This window comes from Antedon bifida, chromosome 1 (assembly GCF_963402885.1).
Source record: "Antedon bifida chromosome 1, ecAntBifi1.1, whole genome shotgun sequence".
In the NCBI taxonomy this organism is placed as follows: domain Eukaryota; kingdom Metazoa; phylum Echinodermata; class Crinoidea; order Comatulida; family Antedonidae; genus Antedon; species Antedon bifida.
This window is the reverse complement of record NC_136226.1, coordinates 32,499,706-32,524,797: the sequence shown is the minus strand read 5'-3', so window position 1 is coordinate 32,524,797 and position 25,092 is coordinate 32,499,706. Positions and strand designations below refer to the sequence as shown.

Sequence of the window (25,092 nt, the reverse complement as noted above, 5' to 3'; positions counted from 1 at the left end):
TAGTCTGTCAAAAATAGATATCAAAATGTAGTCTATAGTTTCATTTTTAGATGTCAAAGGAGAGAGGAATGCGTTCCCCTATTGTTAGCCCAGGGTCCGCCCTTAGAAGGTGGTTTACTGACACTAATTAAGGTTTTCAGGATCCACCCTTACAAGGTGGTTTACTGACGTTAATTAAGGTTTTTATCTGAATGCGTCTGGAATCAGCATTTCCAAAATCTAATTATGATCTTAGGTGTCTTGCTACACAAATGCAATTACCGGTAATATCCGCCCAATTCCTTCCATCTAATAAGTATTTCTCTACAACATCAGTAGAGTTGTTTTTATTTAACTTCTACTAACAACTAGTACAAGACCTTTATGGTTTTAAAGAATGGCACCAGGTGAGGAGACTAACCAGAGACATGTTCTTGTAATTACCTACAAGTCTTTCCTGATGATCTTTATCTTAAAGTTTACAAAGGTCATGGAAAGGTACAAAACTGAAAGTTGTAGTTAGGAAATTACAATGCAGTTTGAAGGGAGTCCTAGATACCTGTAAGATCTACACCTGTACAAAGCACCAGCAACGCAACAACATTAACTAGGATGTTTGCAAAACATTAAACATAAGAAAAACATTTTCTTTATGTCTAATAGTGATGCACAAACAGCGTGGTCCTGGGCCAATGGGGATTTAGCAACGCTAAATTTAAAGTCTTCACATGTTGTGGGATATCATTTAATTTAGTTTATAAAGTTTGCGGTACACCTTGTATATATAGTTCTGAAAAGAACTGTTGGGTTTTATCGACATTTCGATCAGTATACTTCAATTGTCCTCGCTCTTTCCCGAACTAATACATGTCGTACCGCAACCTTTATATCAACATACTGATTTCGCCATGCAAATCTTTAAACAATATAATATTAGTTCGTAAACAAATAACAAATTAATTGGATGGAAATGTCAAATTTTCAATTAGTTTTACGGTTTTACATTCTTATCTTAATATTGTGTTTTACCTTTCTGAAATTCAAAACAGTATTTTATCATTAAGTGTGACTGACTCGACTGCTATCCATTCTGTTTATGTACATAATTCTTTATGTTGAACAATAATAGTGTATTTATCTTCTGGTTGGTGACATCATGGAGTATAAAAAAGTGATAATATTATGCATGACTGATAGCTAATTAACCTCATTTTAACGGCTATGTTCTATTATTAACAAATTCTTAAAAGAACCTTTTATAGAGAAAATTGAATGATTAAAATGTTAATTACTTTAGTTTTAAACTAAACATTTTAAATACAGTAAATCTAGGTTGAGACATACAAAAGTATTACAATAATTTTTTCTAATTTCTTTTTGTACCTAATGAGATTTCTCAACGCAAAAGGATTTAGAGCAAAATCTCACGGATGACTTTTGTATTTTTCGTTCGATGTTTCAATCCCCCCGAGCTTTTTTATTCTGGACAAATCCTCTCAAAAATTTATTAGAGAACATTGCTGCTTGTCACTTTTGACATTGAAATGTTACTGTTTTTTGAGCTGTAAATTACATCCGTAGTAAATTACAGTCTTTTATGCACAAACTATGGATAAGTCAGACTATGTAACATAATGATAAGTTGATAGTCATTCATACATAAAGAAGGCAAAAAAAAAACCAACCTGAATTAGACTGTCATCTCGAAAGAAATATAACTGATATGAGGTGTTATCTGATTTTATAGTAGTAAGATAACTATACTGTTTGATGGTCATAAATCAAGATTTAAGATATTGCCTTGAAGACAGTATTATAATCTCATATTCGGGGATTTCCCTAATTTTTTTTCCTTTTCAGCTATATTTATTACTAAGTAAAGATGTTATGATTTGATAGTATTTAATCAAGATTTAAAAATTGCCTTCAAATACAGTATGCTTTACTCATAGTTCTGGATTCTTGATTGTTTCATCTTAGTTTATTTTTAGCATTTGATAGTATTTAATCAAGGCTTGAAAACACTGAATTTCCTCTGTTTTTTCTACTGTGTATTTCATATTCTTAGATTAGACATCTTTTAATACATTATTCGTCTATTACAGTATATTGTCCAATTTCATATCTTCCCCTTCTTGGTTGAGATTTAGTCTTCTGATAACAAATATTGCCATATTATAGATTTGTGATAAGCTGGCTTTCAATGTATCTATTTATTATTCATTTACTGTTTACTGGGGGACCCCTTTAGTCAAAGACTGGTCTCCCAGATGGCCCAGTTATGATCAGTGGCTGCGATGTACTAGTATTCTCTTAATGTAAATGAAATCGTAAATTCTAAAATATAATTATTGTAACATAATAATTGATATTTTATTATTTTATCAAATCCAACAGCTAGGATAACCTAAACTTTTATATTAGAAATAGATTTTACTTTTTCACTGTTGCTTATTGCGATATCAAACAGTTAAGAAGAAATTATTTTATAAGTGAAATGTGCAAATATATACAATACGATACATAAATAACTAGAAATAAAATGTGAGCGAAATTGTTAAGTGATTGATAAATAACTGAAAAAAAGGAATAAAAAACAGAATGAATTCTCTTAAAGAATAAATGACTGGGATGTTAATAAAAGAGAAGAAACAAAAAAAAAAGAAATGTTAAAATAGCACAGATGAGACTGCATGCGAATATAATGTTACAATTTTCATTGACTTTAAGTCCAGCTAATAAACTACTATTACACTAAGCTTTTTCAAAGATGTAATTAAGGGAAGAGTGCAAACGAGACCATGAGAATGTCGTGTTCAACAACACTTAGTGCTAATATTGCTCATGGCGTTTCCATGGAGTTTTCATTTATCTCTGCGGAAATTAGTGCTTAGGTTATAAATGTAGCATTATTCAAGTTAAGCCATACTAAACGCCATCAACTTTTAACTTAACAACTCTGCATTTACAAATACAGTACATGCTTTTTTTTTGCACTTTGCTATAGTTTGAATTTCCCTTTTTAAGATTTCTATTATTTATTCATAATTATATATAAATTCTATTTATTAATAATTATCTACAGTATATATATTTTCATGTTACTGTCTTGTCAAACAGTGTCCCTAATAATCTATTGTTGTAATTTAAATAAAATAAATTATTCATGTTATTGTCTTGTAAAACTGTATTTTTTAGAGTCCCTAATGATCAGCTTCGGCTAGATTGGCAACCGTCGTAAAATATCGTTGTAATAAATAAAATAGGTATAAAGCTTTTGCTCTCATCTTAAAACATAAAAAGAAATATAATCAGTTTTATATTTAATTAAAAACAAAATAACAAGTAATAGTGACGTCTTTGAACATTTAAAAACAAAAACAAGTTACCAATATTTAGATATGCTGCATTGTTTACGATACATCTTAATTAAAGGAATTGTTCTGGTTTTATTATTGTACGAGAAAAATAAAAAGAAATGATGTCATTATGACTAGTAGTGATGTAATAAAAACTTAAAATAAACATTAAGTTTATTATACTGATAGTTATTGACATTTAGCTACTAGATGAAGTAAAGTATATTTAGTAATGGAGCGGAAGACAATGTGTGATTCATTTGATGGATAGTATAGGAATTGTATTGGAGATGCAACAACAACAAATTGACATAGCTGATGGAGTGTTAATTAACAATGTTTGTTTATCCCAAAGGGTTATCATCATCTTGTGTGTATCATCTTGAATCATTCATGTCAATAGCATGATTATTGGTACCGCAATGCAATAAGGATTACGTAATATTTAAATATTGTTGATTATATACCGTATATCCTCTGGTATAATCTCACCCCCGTAGAACACAAAATTGGGCTGACTTTGATGGAGGGACTATACCCAGGGAAACCCTGTTCAGCAAAAAAATGATTGGTAAGCATTTCTTTTAAAGAGAGAGAGACCTACATCCAAACCAAAAGTCAATACTGGGACTATACCCGGGGATAGATTGTTTGTTTTGTATGTTTTTCTTGATGATTAAGAATCAACATTATTGTTTTTGTGTATAGTCTTCAACAAGCAATGCACAATATTGGAAGAATATAATGGTCTATCTTTCATCAAATTGCATTGATAAAATAAACGACAATGAATGTATAGGTTCCATTTTTCAATCTAGGTTAATGTATAAATAATGTTATAAATAAAAATGATTTCTAAGTGATCTACTTCCTCACGTTCCTTTTTACTCGTTAAACTAGTTTTTTTAATCACTTAAACATCTTGTCCTAGTTCCTTTTAAACAGTGATATTTTTTCTAATAAACACATTTTACTGAAATGTCATATTATTTTACTGAAATGTCATAGTTTAAACATTGTGTCACTTTAAATATTTCGTTGTTAGCGTGATTAACAGCCAACTCATGTACCCTTAAATGTTTCTTAAGCGTGACTAACACCCGATTCATGTACCCTTTAACGCTCCCTAAGCGTGACTAACACCCGATTCATACAGTATCTTCAGGTACTGATTGCGTTAATAAGCGGATCTGATTATCCCTAAATGATGGAGCAATAAGATTGAAGTTTTTTCAGTGATTCACACTTTAATGATAGTTTAAAGCTTCTAGGCTATGACTTGTACCCATATATTATTGGATCATCTTTATGTCATGTATGAGATAATGCCACTGATTTAGATATTATCTTTTTTACACTCATAGTGTAAATTATTGTTAGCACATTTATTTCTGACTGATAAACAGAAAATACATAAGATATATTTTACATAATTATGTTATTGTATATTGATGTAAGGATCATATCTAGAAGTATGAGAGCACAAAAGTTTGATATAACATCAGTGAAAAAAAAGACAATGTACAGTAAAATAAAACAAAATAGAAAAAGAAGTACATACATAAAATATTGATGTTATACTTACTACTTATAATAATAAATGTTGACTTTTAAGCGCATAGTGCGTAACACCTTCACATAAAAATAAAAGTAATCCATGAAATAAATAAAATAAAAAACAACAATACAGTTATAGTATAAAGCTAAAGATATGTTTAAAGTTTATACAATTTTAGATATTTTTGAAAAGTTATGGTGCTATAATACTGTATTACATAAATGCCTTTTGGGAAAGTTAAACTCTCCATCATCAATTTTCATTTAAGGAATATAGTGTATCAACCCTGTATCGTCATAAACCTTTTTTACGATTGTGAGTCATTCGTTGCATTAATGTTCTTTTAGGGTCATCTTTATTTAATGCAGTAGATTATGATAAATGTCAATTAAATCCAGTTTGATGCAAACACTTGTTAATTTGATTGGCACATTATATCTATATTTGCACTTTGAGTCTATTAAAGAATATGAAATTCAATAGATATGATGTGCATCACAAAGTAATAATAGATATTATTAAAATAGAGATATTATTATTATTGAATTCTTTTTTTCTCTTCGTTTATTTAAGTTTCTCCAGCATAAGTGCATTAAACTCTCATGTTATTACATAATGATGTATCTTATGAAAATAAAATTAAATTGATCGATCCAGTAGAGTAAAGCCTGTTTTCCAGTCAACGTTATTCGATACTATTGTCGTTGATCGTTAAAAGTTCAACGATGATAGTTTGAAAAAAATCATGTGATAGCGCTAAAATTTGATTTGTAGCGTTCAATGTTTACATAGAAGATCGCTGATTATTAGTATCGAAAATACATAACGTCGAACTGGAAAACAGGCTTTTGGCTACAAAGTGGTGCAAAGACAAATAGGAATTTATTCATGTTTAATGTCGCTAAATTTCAAATGACATTTATTTTTCCTGTTTTTACACCTGAGTTTGTAATATATTATGTATCTCAAATATAACATAAGTTTTAAAAAAGTGTATCGGATAAAAGTAAAATCTAAATTCATATTTTATTCATTGTAAATATTGTTACATCAGCACTATTGTTTTCAAATGTAGACAATATTGCCAATTGGGCGTGTATGAGATTACTTAATTAGCCGAGAACTAGATTTTAAATCCACCCATCTATATCTTGGCGATCCTATACATTTGGGGTCAGTACAGTGCGTACATTCCAGACAGATACCGGGAGAACCCACATTTGCTATATTGCCCAATCCCCGCAGGACCTGACCCTTAAATTCATAAATCCTCAAATACAAAGGAATTTTGCGAATTCATTCCTCGATAAAATTTATTTCACTAACTTTTTTGATACACAATAATAACGGTACATTTCTGCAATTATTTAGTTTTCTTTTCTAAACTTACAAATATGTAATCTCTATTACATTGACCATGGAGTAAGCATTGACCTTTCCCTAGGGTCACCAGCTTAGCATGATTCATGATAATTGTCCTTTTTGCAACTGTGTATACCCTAGGCTGTGACTGTCTATCCCCTTAAGGGGTTTTTCTGATTGTGTTTACCCCTATGGTTGGGCTTATGTAAGACGTTGAGTTCCATATGACCAGGACTTACCCTGGATGCAAACTATGTCATCAAATGAAAGGGTCATTTAATCTCTGTCTACACTATCAAACTAGTTTGACCAAAAAGTGTGCCTAAATATGGTAGTGATGTGCTCAAATATGGTAGTGATATGACATCATCATGTCCATATGGCCACATCACATTTTTTTGTCACATAAAGTTTGATAGTGGAAATAGAGCTTTACAAAATAACATGATTTGTTTCAAATGAATGATAAATTTACAATATAAAAAACTTTGTTTAATTTCAGCTGTGTCTCCGTCAGAGAGCCGAGTGTCTGCTAACAGTCTGACAACAACAACTAGCGGTAAGACATTACCATGCTGTTTCAATGTGTTATTTCCCTGTAGAAGACATCCTACTTCCTGTTTATTCTCTACTTCCATAGCTTGAAGTAACCATAGCAACAGTTGTCAACCTTTGTTGCCAAGTCATTCACTTCCTTATTTTAAAGCAATTCTGGCAGAATTGTTATTTGTTGGTAACATTTAATTAATGTTTTTGTCTATTATACATGTTTGTACTGTTGTAATTTTAAAATGTTTTTTTTTTATATTTCTCGGATGTTTTAACCCTTTAGATTTCTCCTGGAAGCCTCCCGAATTTGTATCCAATCTCCCGAAATTTTAGTTTTAGATAATAACATTTTTCAAACCCACGTTTTAATGTATGAATTCAGTTTTTTAGAAGGTTATTTCTGTAGTTGATGATACATAATTACATCCGATCAGTCGCTAGAATGCGCGATGTACCTCTGGTAAACATTGAAATGCTGATTGCGCAGGGTATTTTGTGATGAAGTGCGTCAAACTTTGTTAAAACAATATGTAAACCTCCCAAAATTGTTAACTTGTTTTATTGCTAGAATGCGTGACACACCTCTGGTAAACATTGAAATGCTGATTGCACAGGGTATTTTGTGATGAGTTTGAAGTGCGTCAAACTTTGTTAAAACAATATGTAAACCTCCCAAAATTGTTAACTTGTTTTATTGCTAGAATGCGTGACACACCTCTGGTAAACATTGAAATGCTGATTGCACAGGGTATTTTGTGATGAGTTTGAAGTGCGTCAAACTTTGTTAAAACAATATGTAAACCTCCTGAAATTGTTAACTTGTTTTATTGCTAGAATGCGTGACACACCTCTGGTAAACATTAAAATGCTGTGATGAGATTGAAATGCTTGAAATCCGTTAAAACATGTAAACTTTGTTGAAACAATGTAAACCTCCCGAAATTGTTAACTTTGGTGTTGGAACTGATTCCATTGTATGTACTCTTCAGTTGAATCCTGTACAAACCACAATTAAATTAATTTTGATTGATGAAAAATATTATTTAATATCGCTTGGTGGTTTCTCTTTTTCCTTATTAGGATTCTTTTTCATAAATTTGATATTTAAAAATACAAAAACTTGACATTGCTTTTTTGAAAACTAGAGGTGAATAAACTGAACATATTAAATAGTTTATGACATTTTAAAACGCCAAGAAATGAGACGGAAATTAATTTATAAAAAATATTTTTCCAAATTTCTTTAAAAGCTTGCCTGTGAGATGCGATACCCTTTTGACACAAAAAGGAAAAAACTCATAAAAATCATATTTTAAAAATCTATTTCTCATCAGTGTCTTGTTTTTCAGACATTTTATGTTATAATAAATGAATGAATTAGCCTAAGCCATCCTTCCCTATTCAACATTGATAACATTTTGACACAAATGTTACAAAAAGTTTATCAAAATAGGAACTCATTATGCAGTAGTTTATAACGTGACGTCAATTTTCCACAGTAATTAATCGGATCAACATGTATTCTGTTGTATCGTTTGTCAAATTTAATGGAATACAGTTTGTCCGTTGCGCGTTAATGTACGTAGCCATCAATTACCAAACACGATAATGTGTCTTCAATCTTGCGCATCAGGTTTCGTTTTAAATCTATCATTTTTTCCCAAATCATATATCAAACTAATGCTTGTATTCACAAAGTATTAAGTGGAATTCTCATGTGTTATACCTCCCTGGTTAGGAGTAGATAATATTTTGTAAATCATTTGTTGTGGTTATATCACCTGTGTCTGATTGAGTGGAGTTTTTGCTAATCATTCTCTATAAAGCTCTGTCTACACTATCAAACTCATTTGACAAAAATAGTGTGATGTGACCAAATATGGTAGTGATATGCCCAAATATGGTAGTGATCATTGTGTCCATATATGGGCACCTCACATTTGTTGTCACATAAAGTTTGATAGTGTAGACAGAGCTTTAGACATAAAAACCAACAGAAACCATTTTGTTGGTCTTCTTTCCTCATACTTATCTATTTAGTGCTACTTCTTTTAGTTCCGAATATGTATTTTTATTTTTTAATCTATCAAACATAGCTATCCTTTTTCTTCCTTTTCTTGTTTTACCTTCATATCTTCCTTCTATCACAATTTTCAATAATCCTCCTTCTCAAATTATATGTCCAATCATTTGTTTTTGCTCCAACGCTATCCTTTTTTTATTATCATCATTGAGCATTTTATCTATTTTCTTGTAATAGAAATAAGAATATCGTAATAATTTGTTTCATTAATATTATACTCTGTTGTCATGTGACAATGTTGTCATGTGACAACAACGTACTGTATCAGCTGATTATGTTCCAAATTCCAAATTAATTTTTTTACTTAAAAAAATACTGTTTCTTGCTTATCTACAGTATTAAACTTTGTTATGGAAATATGTTGCAAAAATAATTGTTATTCTCCTGACTAAGGGTTAAAAAGTTCATAATTTCACAAGAGAGTAAAATTCCTATCAACAATGATTCAAAATTGTGCTTTTTTGAAAATGCTTTTCAAAGATATGTCCAAACATAAATTGAATTAACAATTTCACGCTGGGAATAAAAAGGTTATGTTTAATATGGAAAAAGGCTACCTTTTAAGTAACACTGTACATGCCTACACATGGTTATATGTCCACCTTCTTCTTGATGAGTTCAAAACAGAGTCAATACACAATATTTTGTTTAAAATAAAACATCGCTTTTAAATCATTAATAATTGAAGATGAGTACATTTTAAGTTGTTTACTGCCCTATGACCTTATCACAATAATTAAAATTGATTTTTTCCTACGAAGACTTGTTTTTCGTCTGTAGTTCAAGAACTGGGAGGAACGTTTCAAAGGTTTGAAACACACCCTCCCAAAAAGATAATATCACATTAAATTATCAATTGCTTTGCTCATGGCCATTTGTGATGTGAGGAAGCAGCTTGTCATTCCCATGTCTTCTATTCATTAAAAACGTTCATTGAGAAAGCCATATCAAATTCATATTAGAGTCGCACCCTTCTATATGATTGTGTTTATGGATCAAAAGTGTACAGGAAACATTGGTAATATAGATACCATGTATGTCACATTATTATCTTCTGTTAACAGATGGTGTGGAATGTGTCGTAGTAAACATCTTCTTAACATAACATCTTCTTTTGGGATGAGGTAGCAATGTAGTCCTACTGAGGTATATGAACCAATCATGTACCTAGTCCTAATAGTGCCGTTCACATGGAACTATGTCTAGAAGGGATTTAACCATTTTCTACTAACTGGACTAAGGTCTTAAAAACCCCTAACTGGGTAGCCCAATGAGGTAGTAGCAACCATGTTCTTAACTTTTGGGATGAGGTAGTGATGTACTGAGATATATGAACTAATGATGTACTACTGAGTTAATGAAATAAGTTAAAATAAGGTCTTTTAAATTAAGGACAAAAATAAAATAAGGACCTATTGGGCTACCCATTTGGTAGTCACAGAGTGGGAAAATATATCCACACTCTTCTGTTGTCTCAACTGTACTGTAATATATTAAGAAGTCTTTTTCTGGTAGAAGTTTTAGCTTTAGATTGAATAGTGGATGGTTGTGTCTTTCCTTGTTATCTTGGTGACATATGCCTACTATTATAACCAATTTTGAAAAGTAATGTTTTAGATTTAGATTAATAGGTACAGTATGTTTGATGTTTATAATAATCTTTTTAGTTTTGCTTTGTGGTTTATTTTGTCATGCTTGGTCAGTTTAAAGTAACAAGTTTAATACCTTTTTAATGGTATAATAACCTCACTCATCGGGAGCACAAGATCGTGATAATGTTGTTCCTTATAAGTATTCATTTTTCACCTTTAGACTAGTGGATTAGTACTTTTGAGTAAAATTCTAAAGCCTTGTCTACACTATCAAAAAAATGTGATGTGCCCATATATGGACATGATGTCATATCACTACCATATTTGGGCACATCAAACTTTTTTTGTCAAACTAGTTTGATAGTGTAGACAGAGCCTAAGCCTACCTATTTGATATTATTCAAATAAATAAAATGGCAATAGAAGTTTCATAAAATAATTTAAAAAATAATTAATACAATCTTAATCTCAACTATCATAAAACATTTGAACATGACATTTGTTTGCGTAAAACCATATTAGTTTTTTTTTCTATAAGAATAAAGTTTACAAACGTGTTTGACCATCGAGAACAAAGGTCATTCACGACAAAACCGAATAACATGATGTTTTTACAATTGTGTCTGATCAACCATTTATGACCGATGCATATGACCCACTAAGTAATCTATGTCATGGACTGTTATCTTAGGTTCGTTGTCTAATTGAAGCGTCCCATTGAGATCACGCTTAGTGTTGTCTTCCTTTCCACCCACCAAACTTGTTTCCTTCTTGTCTCACCTCTTGTACTACTATACACAACAAACTAAGGCTGTTTTTAACCTGTTGTTTTTTTCAAAATGTGAAAACTAGGACGGCAGCAGTGGGTGGATGATAATTCTATTGATCTCTAGCAAACAATACTATTTATAGTACACCGGTATCTGAAAATACTACCATGCTAACATGTACTGATCAACTAAGTTGAACGCTTAACAAAAACAGTTGCTGCTGTAAAACACTTTTTATAAAATGAATTGAAACATTTTTTACCTCCGCCAAGGAGGTATATGTAATCATGTTTGCTTTAGGCTTTTTCCTAGTTAGGCTTTTTCCTGGTTTATTTAACAATAACACTTACTTTCTTTCTACACTTGTGTTTAACAGCGCATAGAGACTATTTGTATTTTTCGCTATACAAATTTAAAACCATTAACCATTTGAAATAACTTTTACTTGGAACTAATATTTAAAAATAATTTCTTAAAGATACTATCAGCCTGGAATAACCTTGACAAGCCCTCTGTATATTTCCTGAAAAAAGTTTGTCCACCTACAAATTGTAAAAACTAATTATTTTTAACGTCAATTTGACAACTTAATGATGATTAACTCATTTTAACTTTTTATAAACCAATGTCAATTCTATAGCTCTGTCTCCACTGTCAAACTAGTTTGACAAAAAAAATATGTTGTGCCCAAATATAGTAGTGATATGACATCATCTTGTCCATATATGGGCATCTATCACATTTAAAAAAATCAAGTTTGCTAGTGTAGACAGAGCTTATTGGGACTAGGTTTCCCTGATGTCAAACGTTTTAAATTAATTTTCTTTATGTTTACAGGTTAGATCTATATCAATTAGAATACAAAATGTGGATTTAATTGTCTGTTAAATTGTTATTAACCAGTAGGTGGTGAGAATTCTACTCACATGGAATGACCAGACCCAGAAGTTCTGTCTAGTTTCAACACTTTCTATTTTGTCCAGTTGTCCAGTGTGTCCACTATTTTGAAAGCTTCTGCCTGCCCTTCCTTCCGTTGAAGTATATTGTACTTGTTGAACTCAAATCATCGGGGGATTGTGAGTGTCGGGAGAGTCCCCAGCAATGGTGAAGACTCGTTCTGAACTGGTAATTAACATTGAAAACCGTGTATTCTCTCGAGGGATTTTCCCTTTGGAGATAGTACCTATGGGTATTGAATCTAGTGGTGACAACTCACATAGGACTTGAATAACACGCTGTTTAATATCAATCAACAAATCCTAGAAAGATGAGAAATAAAGTTAATAAAGAGTTTATATGTTATATTATATAAGTTAATTTCAAGGTAGATATCTATTCTTGACCCCATAAAGTGAGTGGTCATTTAGGAACCCTTTCATAAGGTACAATAAGCAGGTGGACTTAGGCCGACTTCTGTCAATGCGGCATTCCTATGATGGCTGAATAAACTTTTCTTTCTTAAGAATAATCTCTCACGACTCTCATCTACCATTTATAGGTTTGGGTTACATAATTAACAAGCGTGGTATATCAGATGGACAGAATTCATTACAACGATAATTATCAGTGGTATATCGTTCATAATTTAACATTATTTCTTAATAGCAGCAGTACAGCTGTGTTAGAGCTACCCTTGTAAAACAAAGTTGAATAAATAAAAAAATAAATTATTTCAATACATACACAAAATAATGGCCATTGATGATAATTATGTTATGATAAAATAAAATTAATATATAAATCATTTACAAAGGTGAATTACTGAAAAAAATAGTGATGTAAAACAGCCAGAAAAAGTGCCAAAACACTATACTTATACATACTAAAATTAACAAACATGGTATACTACACAAATGTAAAATCAAAAGGAGCAAGATGATTTACTTATACAGCCTAATTTGTTGCACAAATCTAAGAAAGACAGATTGTACATTGGAAGTATAGTACTGTACATTTATATAGGGCACGCCACACACAATTATTATTCAAATTCAGAATATTTTACACTAAATTTAATTCTTAGACTAGAAATCAAATATCCAATATCCTAAAGGATATTGAATACAATTTTTTGCCGTGACAAATTTTAAAAAAAGGCAACTGAGAAGAACCATTTGCCTACTGGGTAAAATGATATAATTTGGGTGCTAATAGTCCAGTGACATACATGGTTATGGTGACACTTGGCAGATTATTGTCCCTTGTTTTTCATAATTTAACATTTTAGACAAGATAAACCAAAAAATACGATATAACATACCACCTGTTTATACAGATGTGGATTCAGTTGATAACTTTCTTTTAATGTAAAGTAAGGTCAACATTAAATTGTTTTTATTCTCTGTTTTTTTGGACGTGTGAAATTGACAAATTTGACAAATGTTATCGACTTCAAATCGTTTTAAAGCTCTGTCTACACCAGGGAAGACTCTTCCCTGGTCTACACTATCAAACTAGTTTGACAAAAAAAAAGTGTGATGTGCCCAAATAGAGTAGTGATATACCCAAATATGGTAGTGATATGACATCATCATGTCCATATATGGGCAAATCACATTTTTTTTTTGTCACATAAAGTTTGATAGTGTAGACAGAACACAATGCAATGTATCGGGTCACTCGATACATTTTGTCTGTGGAAACTGAACAACCCCATCTCAAATTTTAAAATACACTGTTACATTAGTTTTAGAAACGCACAATAGCCAATTAGGTTGCCAACATTTTTCATATTTAATCAGTTTTCTTTCATTGTAATGTTATTATGTTATATAATGTTTAAATTAAATAAAGTTAAAGTACATACATTTTTCATATTTAATCAGTTTTCTTTCATTATGTTATGTTATATAAGGTTTAAATTAAACAATGTTAAAGTACAGTTAGGATTTAATCAGTTTTCTTTCATTGTAATGTTACGTTATATAATGTTTAAATTAAATAATGTTAAAGCACGTCCCATATCCCACGTGCTTGTCAATCACATTTAACATTACATCCTTTTGAAAACAATTCTTACTAATCTTGAAACACACTTTTTTATTTTATTTATTAACTTGTTTCCTTACATCAGTTTGTTGGCACCTGCGTTACACTTGTTTTTATCTTTTGCTTCCAGATGCACATGACCAAATGTTTGTTAAAAAGTGTACAATACTTGTTTAATCTGAAACTAGCTCTATAAGACAATGTCAAAATAATTTGACAAAAAAGTGCCTAAATATGGTAGTGATGTGCCCAAATATGGTAGTGATATGGCAGTGATATGACATCATCATGTCCATATATGGGCACATCACATTGTTTTGTCACATATAGTTTGATAGTGTAGACAGAGCTTAATGGTGAGGAAAATGAGTTTAGTCTTATTCTTAAGAACAAGAAAACATGGTTTATTTAATATTTTCCAGGAGAATAAGAAATTACAGAATTCATAGGAGGTTCCTTTGATGTTTAAACGTGCTTATAGTTTAAAGCAAGAGTTTACTGTACTTCAACTAAAGCTCTGTCTACACTATCAAACTTTATGTGTCAAAAAAGTGTGATGTGTCCAAATATGGTAGTGATTTGACATCATAATGCCTATTGTATGGGCACATCACATTTTTTGTCACATAAAAGTTTGGTAGTGTAGACAGAGCTTAAGGCTCGTCTTTGATCATTTATGTGACATCTAATTTTTGTTTTTTTACCAATTCTGCTTTTTATTTAATGGATAGAAAGTCGTTAGCCATGTGGTAATTTGTTATTGATCACAATGCCAATACAAGTCTATTTGTATCACATTTAAGATAAGCATGGAGTTCCGATACTAAATGGAGGTAGTCAGGGATCAAATGCAATTAGGTAACTGCTACTCAGTTGCGTTCTCTCATCCACTAGCCCTGTCTTATTTCATTTACTTTTGACTGCCAGATCGTATCGGTATTTACAGGCAGATTTGTCAATTTTAAATAGGTTAATAAATGTCATGTAAGCAGACCTAAATATATTGTCAGATCCAAGTAGCTAAATTCAAAATGGAAATCATTTCAAAGCTTTTTTGTCCAAGTACCAAGAGAGAAACTAGATAATTGATTCTTGTTTTCTTTTTTGAGATTAAATCTGTCGAGACGTTTTCTTTGTTGAAAGTGTCGGACTATGGGAAATAAAACAAAAGTATTGTAGTCAGTACCGTATGTGAATAATAGACAGGTTGTTTAGCGGTATTATTCAATTTGTAGTAATTTGTAGCGGATGTGATTGCAGGGTGTGTAGACGTATAATGACCACTAGCATATTCCAGCATGTGTGTTCCCTACAGCCATCTACAGAACTTCACAAGGTGTACACTCAAAACATGACCTGTTTTCTTCGTAAACCGAAACATGACGAAGCAGAAATTCATCGTACCTTTACAATATTACCTTTGTTTTTGCGATGAAATCTGTGCTTCAAACGATACACTAATTCTAACCATACTACAATCGACACAAATTGCTTTCCCCCTAGATTTTCCCGTAGGATATCAGTCGGTACAATCGGATTACATTATGCAGTCGGCTAGTTTTTCATGTTTCCCACAGTCAGCAAACAGCGGTATGACTGTCGTTGGGATGTTGGTTCCTGGATTGTTTCAGTGACAGGGTCTTCACCTGTGATGGCCAATTCATGTTTCAATTAATCACAGATTTCACTGTCTGATGAAAAGACTCTTGTGGGATCCTGACCATTGTGAGTTCTGTCAGTCAGACGTCGTGTTGCCGACACATTTAGTGTCTTAACAAAATAGTCAATCACTGCTTTATGATGGATGATTATAATCAAAAACAAACAGTCATTTTACCTTGTTTGTGAAATGATCAACAAAGTTAACAAAGTTAACAAAGTTATTGTTAACTTGTTTAACTGTAATATGTAGTGGCATATATAATAATTATAATAGATAGATTTATATAGCACTAATAAACAATGTTTAAAATTGTCTTCTAATTGTTTTGGTGTAGCCTCATACTGTACAGTATTAATTGTAATTTTATTCATCTCCAAAAACATGAGAGGAATAAAAATTGATAAAAACTTGTGATTGGAGGCCCACTAAAAACTAGTTACACACAAGATAATAAATAAATACAAATATATTTCTAGAAATATGTCACTCTTTTCTAAATTATTGATAATTTTACAACTATATTATGTACTTAAAACATGTACTGTACTTTATATGCAAAGTGCATACATTTGGTTTCTTTTTAGTTTTTTTTTAGTTGGCTCACTTCAACTTGTGGTGTTTTTTTGTGTCTTAATGTTTGTATCTAACTTTGCTCATTTCTAATTAGTTAACTATAATAATATTCCATATGTATATCCAGCAGTTTTTTTTTGTCTTGATATGTGTCTTACTTGGCACACCTCGATGTCTACATTGATTTAATTTCCTTCTCTCCATTTCCTTTTTCTGTTTCAAAATCAAGTTCCCATTTTAAATTATTTAATGATCACCAAGTGAGTATTGAGGTACTTATGTTAATTGTTTGACGTAAATAATCAAATATATTTAAGCCGTTTGAAAGACTCTTGTACCCTCTTGCCCCTCTTGCCCCTCTTGCCGGCTCTAACCCTTGTTCCTGGCTCTACTCCTTTTGTTGCTGGATCACGTTTGTTCTTAGTATCATAAATGTCTCCATTTTCATACAATTTCTTTCCTCCCTGGAGTAAAAATGTCTACACATAAGTTTCTGTCCAAAAATCTGATCCCTATACGTCCAAGGTCAGGATTTTGCAATTATATTATAAAGACTTATTTGAGACTTCAAACTTGTTAGTATGTTTCACCATATTCTTTGCCCAGCATTCTGAAAATACATAATTGACGGTTCGATAGTCTCATTCCAATGATCTCCAGATATTTAAATATGAATAACTAATTATTACTTTTATAGGAGTTTTGTAAAACTGTTTGATCCATCATCAATTTTATAGTTTTTTAATTTTATAGTAGTTATAGTTTTTAAGTTTTATAGTTTTTTAGTTACATTTTTCCCATATTTTATTGATCTTGTTTGTGGAACTTTGTTTATGCTTTTTTTCTGACCTAATGAACACATTTTGTTTTAATTGTACCATAATTATTTGTCTATTGTCCATGGTGAAGATGACTACAATGTGATTTTTTTTGTTCATTTTTAGTTTTTCCTTGATTATACTTAATGTTAACTATTTATAATAAATGTTGTTCAACATTGAACAACTTTAATCATTTTACTGAAAGCATATTATCGTTATTGTAGTATTGATGTAACATCATTTTTTATTTGTATAGGTATTGTATCATGCGATAGCTTTCCATCAACCACTGTCCCAAAAACAAGTAAGTATGTACCTCAATAAATCACAGGTTACTATTGTTTGTCAAATGTGTTATATTTTTATTAATTATGTTTTTATTTGAAGTTCTTGTTGAGGCAGCTGCGTTGATTGATGTCATAAAATGATTGACATGTGATTGACATATCACATGACACTAACGTTTTGTTGTTTGGTTAGAAAAAGTAAAAATAGTAATTTAGTTGTGTCTGTGTATATTGCACGGTCTAGTGGTAGTCACTGATGTGCACTGCTTTTGATGTCTATCACTTCTCTAGAAGTTGATAGCATGAGAATACAGTTTACTCTTCAGTTTGAGTAAAGTTAACTCTTCAGTCAGTACAGTTAACTCTTCAGTCAGTACAGTTAACTCTTCAGTCAGTACAGTTTACTCTCCAGTCTGAGTACAGTTAACTCTCCAGTCTGAGTACAGTTAACTCTCCAGTCTGAATACAGTTAACTCTTCAGTCTGAGTACAGTTAACTCTTCAGTCTGAGTACAGTTAACTCTTCAGTCTGAGTACAGTTAACTCTTCTGTCTGAGTACAGTTAACTCTCCAGTCTGAATACAGTTAACTCTTCAGTCTGAGTACAGTTAACTCTTCAGTCTGAGTACAGTTAACTCTTCAGTCTGAGTACAGTTAACTCTCCTGTCTGAATACAGTTAACTCTTCAGTCTGAGTACAGTTAACTCTTCTGTCTGAATACAGTTAACTCTTCTGTATGAATACAGTTAACTCTCCTGTCTGAATACAGTTAACTCTTCAGTCTGAGTACAGTTAACTTAAGTATGTCAATTCTGGAGAATTTTTACTGTACATTTGCTATCTTTATTCAAACAAAGTAAAGTTTTACAATATATTGTACAAATGCAACAGAATGCTAAAAAAATGCTTTTTACTGAATTGTCATACGCTAATTTTAATAAAATCAGCTAAATATGTAAAAAAAAAACATACATCTACAGATATAATCTTTGGTTTGGAGTTTGCCTGTTTATATTTAAATATTTGCAAGCTTTATTGTATATTTTGAATTAAACATAGGCTAAAGCACAAGAAAAAATAAGACATTTTTAATGTGGCATTATTGAATATAATACTTTATCACAAATGCAGAGAATAGTAATTCAATTCATTAATCTAGTGACTAGTAATATAAAGTTACCAACCGGAAATTTCTACTCAAAACTAATTCCTGAAATAGATTTGCAATGTAATATCTTAAATGTAACCATAGCAACAGCATCAATAACAGCTTTTTAAACTCGCTAATTAACTGACCTGGATGTCAAGCAGGCATTTAAGTGAAAGCTTTCTTAAGAACGAATCGGTTAAGCGTCCGCTTGGTTTTTTTTTAAACAGGTAGAATCGAAAGTTCATGTAGATTGCTAAAGAATCCCCTCAAGATTACTCTTTAAAAAATAAGATTAATTTTACATTGAGAATGTTATTAAGGTTGTCAGCACGATTAAGGGAAACTAATGTGCAGTGTGAGTTAATGTAAAGTTTGTCTAAGCCCATATGGATATGATTGACTTAAATAATACTTTAAGTTATTAGTCTGCTATGCATTCATGTAACATAAACATCCTGCAGTGTCTATGTTTCATTCACTAAGATGAACTGTTTTCCGTTGTTAAGTTTTACTCTGCAGTTAAAGATTCACTGAATAAATGTATAGATCTATATTAATCTGTAGCATCTCATAGACAACTCCATCTGAATGGTTTATTCTCTCTATTTTCCTTTGCAGTTAAAGATTAACTGACTAAATGTATAAATCTATATTAATCTGTAGCATCTCATTGACAACTTCATCTTTATGGTTTATTCTCTCTATTTTCCTTTGCAGTTAAAGATTAACTGACTAAATGTATAAATCTATATTAATCTGTAGCATCTCATTGACAACTTCATCTTTATGGTTTATTCTCTCTATTTTCCTTTGCAGTTAAAGATTAACTGACTAAATGTATAAATCTATATTTATCTGTAGCATCTCATAGACAACTCCATCTGAATGGTTTATTCTCTCTATTTTCCTTTGCAGTTAAAGATTAACTGACTAAATGTATAAATCTATATTTGTCTGTAGCATCTCATTGACAACTTCATCTTTATGGTTTATTCTCTCTATTTTACTCTACAGTTAAAGATTAACTGACTAAATGTATAAATCTATATTAATCTGTAGCATCTCATTGACAACTGCACATTTGTATGTCTTTTATGGTTTTTTCCTCTCTTTTCTTTGTAAAATTCATTTTTGATTTACTAAGATGAACCTTTTTTTCTTTGTTAAATTTTCTTTTGCAGTTAAAGATTAACTGACTAAATGTATAAATCTATATTTATCTGTATCATCTCATTGACAACTCCATATTTGTATGTCTTCAATTCAAAATCTTGATTTATGTGAATTTCACCAGTGTTTCCTATTTTGAATGATCTACTTGAAAAAATAAGATTATCACATCTTTGAGAGTACAATAAAGGATCAATTGGATAATCTTCAAATTCTTATTAAATCCTTCTTAATCCATTTACAAACTGGCATGTCTAGGCTTTATGAAATGTGTATTTCTATAACTTTTTTCAGTATTTGTGTTTTTGTAGTAAGTTAATAAAAACAAATTGTTCCATGTATTATACTGTCTTATATAGCCTTTTTTAAATGTTTTTTTTTGCTTTTACAATTATTTAAGCTTTACTTATGCCAATTCTTGAAATGTTTCACTATTTTAGTTTCTACACAGATTGGAGACATTAATTGTTAAAACCCAACAAAATAAAAAAATAAAAAATTTTATTTTTTATTTAGTTGTTATTTTGTTCTATTTTCCTTTATTTTCTTGATCATTATTAAATAAATGTTGTTGAGCTTAAAATACTACAACTATATTCTATTATTTCTAATTATGATTGGTGTATTTCTGTAAGTTGGAACTTAGAAATTGCTGCTCCTTCTAAACCTCTTTTTTGAAATACATATTTTAAAGGGTTTAATCATAACTGGGTTGAAAAATACTTAAGTCAAATTGTGTGAAATAGGTTTAGATTAAGTAGGTTTAACATTAGTAATACCCAAGTAATTGCTGATTCACACTTGCATGACATTCCAGGCTCTCCCATCTTTCCCAGGCCAGTATTGGGAGTGACAAATTCCAGTTGATGATTACTTTAATCTGTAATTTCCTTTACTAAACCCAAGGGAAGACCTGTAGTAACAGCATAACCAACCCCAGACATAATTGTGTCTTAAGCTATACTTCCCACCCAAATCACATCAAATTGCCCGCCCATTCAATTAGAAAACATTGTGACCCTATTGTACGTTTGTTGTTCCTGCTAATTTGTAAATTTCCTATTACCTGAAATGCGTACTAAAACAGTATATTACTGCAAAGTGATGTCTAGCAGCTAGTAGGGTTTATTTTAGATGTATGTGATCAGAACTCCATGTATGATGAAAACTTTGTAATGATCAACTTTGCAATTGAATGTATCAGGAAGAATGTGGTGGTGTGAATGTCTAGTACAATGTGAATGTGTTATGTGTAGATATTTAATGTTATACTTCTAGATAACTTTTCTATTCTAGTGTTGTTAATGGTACACTATATCTTATAAGGTGCATCTCTGGGGGATTCTAAAATAAATTTTTGCAGTAACCGTTTATCAAGGTAAATGAAGAGGTTACAAAACATTTGGTAGTTGCTTTAAATAAAAAGCGAAAATGTAGATAAGTGGTAGAATAAAAAATAGTTCCTTAGATTTTAACATAAGTTGATTTTTTTAAGTTTTAACTTAAATAAAATAGTATTTGACTTAAACATTGTAATTTCTTTAAGGCAAAAGTGTAATTTTATAGGTTTAATTACTTGTAACTTTTCTGTTTGAATATATATATATTTTTCAAATCATATGTTGTATATATAAATATTAGGTTAAAATTGCCTGTTAGTTGGCATTTAACAGTGGTCTATTTGTACTACACCAAGTAAGTTTGCTAATCTAGACATTGCAGACTTAGCCTGGGCACCAATCCAATAATTTATAAATGTGTCAATTGCTCAACCAAGTTTGTACCCTGAGCAATATGACATTTACTAACTTTACTTTACTTTAATTTTAATCAAATAAAACTATTACTTACCGTAATATCTTTGTCAAAGAAAACCAACACAATTCAAATATCATTCAAAAGGTTTCTTTATTTAGCTCATTTAGCTTTTATTGCATAAGATGTGTGTAGGTGTATTTATATATATAGTGCAATTTAAGTATATACTTATTCCTTGTTTAATGCATAAAGTACTACCACAAGCTACAAATGACATTTGCTTTACATGTTGCTATTTATTTTGTCTTTTATCATTTATTTTTTTATCAATTTTAATTTCTTTTTTAGATTTGTGTAGGTGTTTTCTTAAATGCTAGCAATTTACAATGTTTAACTTTATTTAAGATTTGATTTCTCTCCACTAATTGGTTGATTGTTTACCCTTTTATCCCTTAATCCTTTCAGACTTGTGTAGGTGTTTTCGTAATGTCCTTAATCTTTGATATAATCCTTAGTGTTGTCTAATTTAATAATATTGATTTGTTTATCCCTTTCTCTAGGTTTTCTCTTAAATTCCTATTCAATATAACTTACAAATTCAATATCAAATCAAATTTCAAGTGTATTTTATGTTTTTGTTAAATTATTTTGTCAGTAAATTGATTCATTAAAGAATTCCTTTAATCCGTTTCAGATTTGTGTAGGTGTGTCTTTAAATGTTAAATGCAATTTAACCTATTATTGTTTATTACAGTCATTTTCATACATTTTTTTTTCTTATGTAAGTTGGAATTGGTTAACTTTAAATGATTTATGCTATTGCATACAGACAAATACAAAGTATACATTTAAAGTTTCGCTCTAACAAGCTCAAAATGAAACTTATAATATAACCCACTTTTTTTACAACTAAACGTCAGTGGTTAAACATAAATACTTTGATACTCAATACTAACACAATTTGATTATGAAATATCTAATATGTCGCGCACATAATTACGAGTGGAGACAGGTACTTAAGTCTCCATTCTGATACTTAAGCAGCTATTTCATCAACTCTTTTTATATTGAGAGATAGTTATAAAAGTGTTTACTTTGAAATATCTCTTATGGTTGGTTTAATGGCAATCGTGTTGTGTGTAGAATGTATGGACATAAATTGTATAAGAGATGTAGCTTGAACTTGACAATTAGTCTACTTTGAGCTCTGTCTACACTATCAAATTTTATGTGACAAAAAAATGTGATGTGCCCATACATGGACATGATGATGTCATATCACTACCATATTTGGGCACATCACATGTTTTGTCAAACTAGTTTGATAGTGCAGACAGAGCTTAAGAGATGTAGCTTGAACTTGACAATTAGCCTAGATGTGTTGCTCTATTATCGAAGTAAAAAAAACAAGTACAGATTCAATCAAAACATACACAATTAGAAGAAGAAGATTAAACCTTTCATATTTCATGCTGTCTAAGTTCCATATTTTTTCTTAATGGAGGTTATGATCTTTTTGTCTCGCTGCATGACTTAATACTTTTCTTAAGTAGACAACTTCAAATAAAATGATTTGATTGTCAATCACATTAGCTTCATCCACTGTATGACATGTACAAGGGAAGGAAAAAACACACATGGAATTATTTATTCATATGAGAACACGGTTAATAAAGCTTTAAAAGATTTATCATGCTATTTTATTACTCATTTATAGTATTTTATATTTATAATATTGTTATATTATTGATGTTTTTACATAATCCAAGTACACTATTATATTTAATATACTTTACATATACATATTGTCTTTTTAATATTTATTTGTTGAAATTGAATGAAATATCCTTAAGGGTAAAACAGACTAAACTCTTAACAACACCGAATTTAGTTTAACAAGAGGTATAAGATTATTTGAAATTAGAAAAACAAGAGAGTAAATTATCAATTTAAATTCAGATGGTTGGTCCTGTAGAAATACAATGCAGATTGAGTCACTGGTTACAATCACAAATATAGGTTTAGTCTTAAAACCGTGGTTCTATAAACTTATTTTGTCTGCTGCCCTCATATATCAATTTGGTCCTTTTGTACACTTTTTTGCGGCTTTATTTTTTTAAATAACTTTAATTAAATTATTGGTTGACGAAACTAATGCCATGACTGGTTTTAACCAAATTTCCAATAATATGATAGTGTTTGATAAGAATTGCCATAAACTCATAAAATCTCAATTTTGTTCCAATTTGGTATGAGAAAATAATTGTACTTGTTTAACAGGTGGTGAGGTGCTTACCCTCTCTTGACTTTAAACTACACAAAAAGTATCAATTACTAAACTACATACATTTATCAATTTTTTTCCCAAACCTTTATTAGTGTTTTATTTAACCATGTGTTTCCTTGATGTTGTTTCTTTTTTAGCTCCAGTAGGCCTTTCATATCCACCAGCTGCTTCTAGATTCCCATCTGTTGTCCCCTGGGAAGGCGAAGATGGCTGGGGGAGTGACATCAGCAGTTTTCATGTTCAACCTACTATCATAGCATTGCCAGCTGACAAGACAATTCATTATTGCAAATTCATCGTAGAAACTCCATTCTTTCTAGGTATGTTTCTCATTTAAATTCCAGGATGTATTTGATTTGCATAATTTTATATTTTTATTTCACAATAAATGCAACTCCACTTACAAAGACTTGCTTAATCTTTGTTTCTGTTGAACTTATCTTGATTGTGTTTGTGAAAAGGAAAAGAAAGCACCTAAATATATAAAATAAAATAAATTATTATTTTATTTAATTGTAGAACAATTAACCATCTTTACTGGTACACATACTTGGAAAAGCTTTTCTGAATCTAATACACAACCAGACAAAAAAATTACAAATGGGAATGAACTAACTTCTCCATCAATATCCATCAACAATGGACAGACAGCCCAGTCAGTTCCAACCAATAACGCACTTTCTCAGTCAGTGAACAATGTTGATCCGATATCACACACAGTAAAACAGACAGTAGTACCTCCAAACTCATTTGTCAGTAGTGATATGGTAAAGATTGAAGATGTGGATCGAGTGGATATTAGAATGGCACCATCACTGCATCGACTACCAGACCTACCCCCTGCACCCCCAATCCTATCCCCTACGCCCCCAATCCTATCCCCTACGCCCCCACCAAAAGGTTAGTATTACAACTCAATATTCTGACAATTAATTATCAATATTTATTATAAATCTTTTTGCTCCCTTCTATTTAATTCAGTTATACCTCTCGTGGTCTATGAATGTATTACAAATATTTTATATCAAAAAATAAAGTTTAAACTGAATAACTTTGGATTTTAAAACTTACCTATAGTACTCATGACTCTAGAATATAAACATTATTTTTTTTAGATTTTTAAATTTTTGTATTAATACTTTTG

General features: G+C 30.7%; 1 protein-coding gene across 2 annotated transcripts in view; it reads left to right on the top strand.

The window, feature by feature from the left end:
• Positions 1-25,092, top strand: part of LOC144850946 (uncharacterized) — a 48,659-nt gene that overhangs the window by 2,827 nt on the left and 20,740 nt on the right. For both annotated transcript variants that reach the window (XM_078708477.1, XM_078708468.1), the window contains exons 2-5: positions 6,761-6,817; positions 17,554-17,601; positions 24,086-24,268; positions 24,468-24,848. In XM_078708477.1, the coding sequence (XP_078564603.1) occupies positions 6,761-6,817; positions 17,554-17,601; positions 24,086-24,268; positions 24,468-24,848 (669 nt within the window). The remainder of the gene's footprint in view (positions 1-6,760; positions 6,818-17,553; positions 17,602-24,085; positions 24,269-24,467; positions 24,849-25,092) is intronic.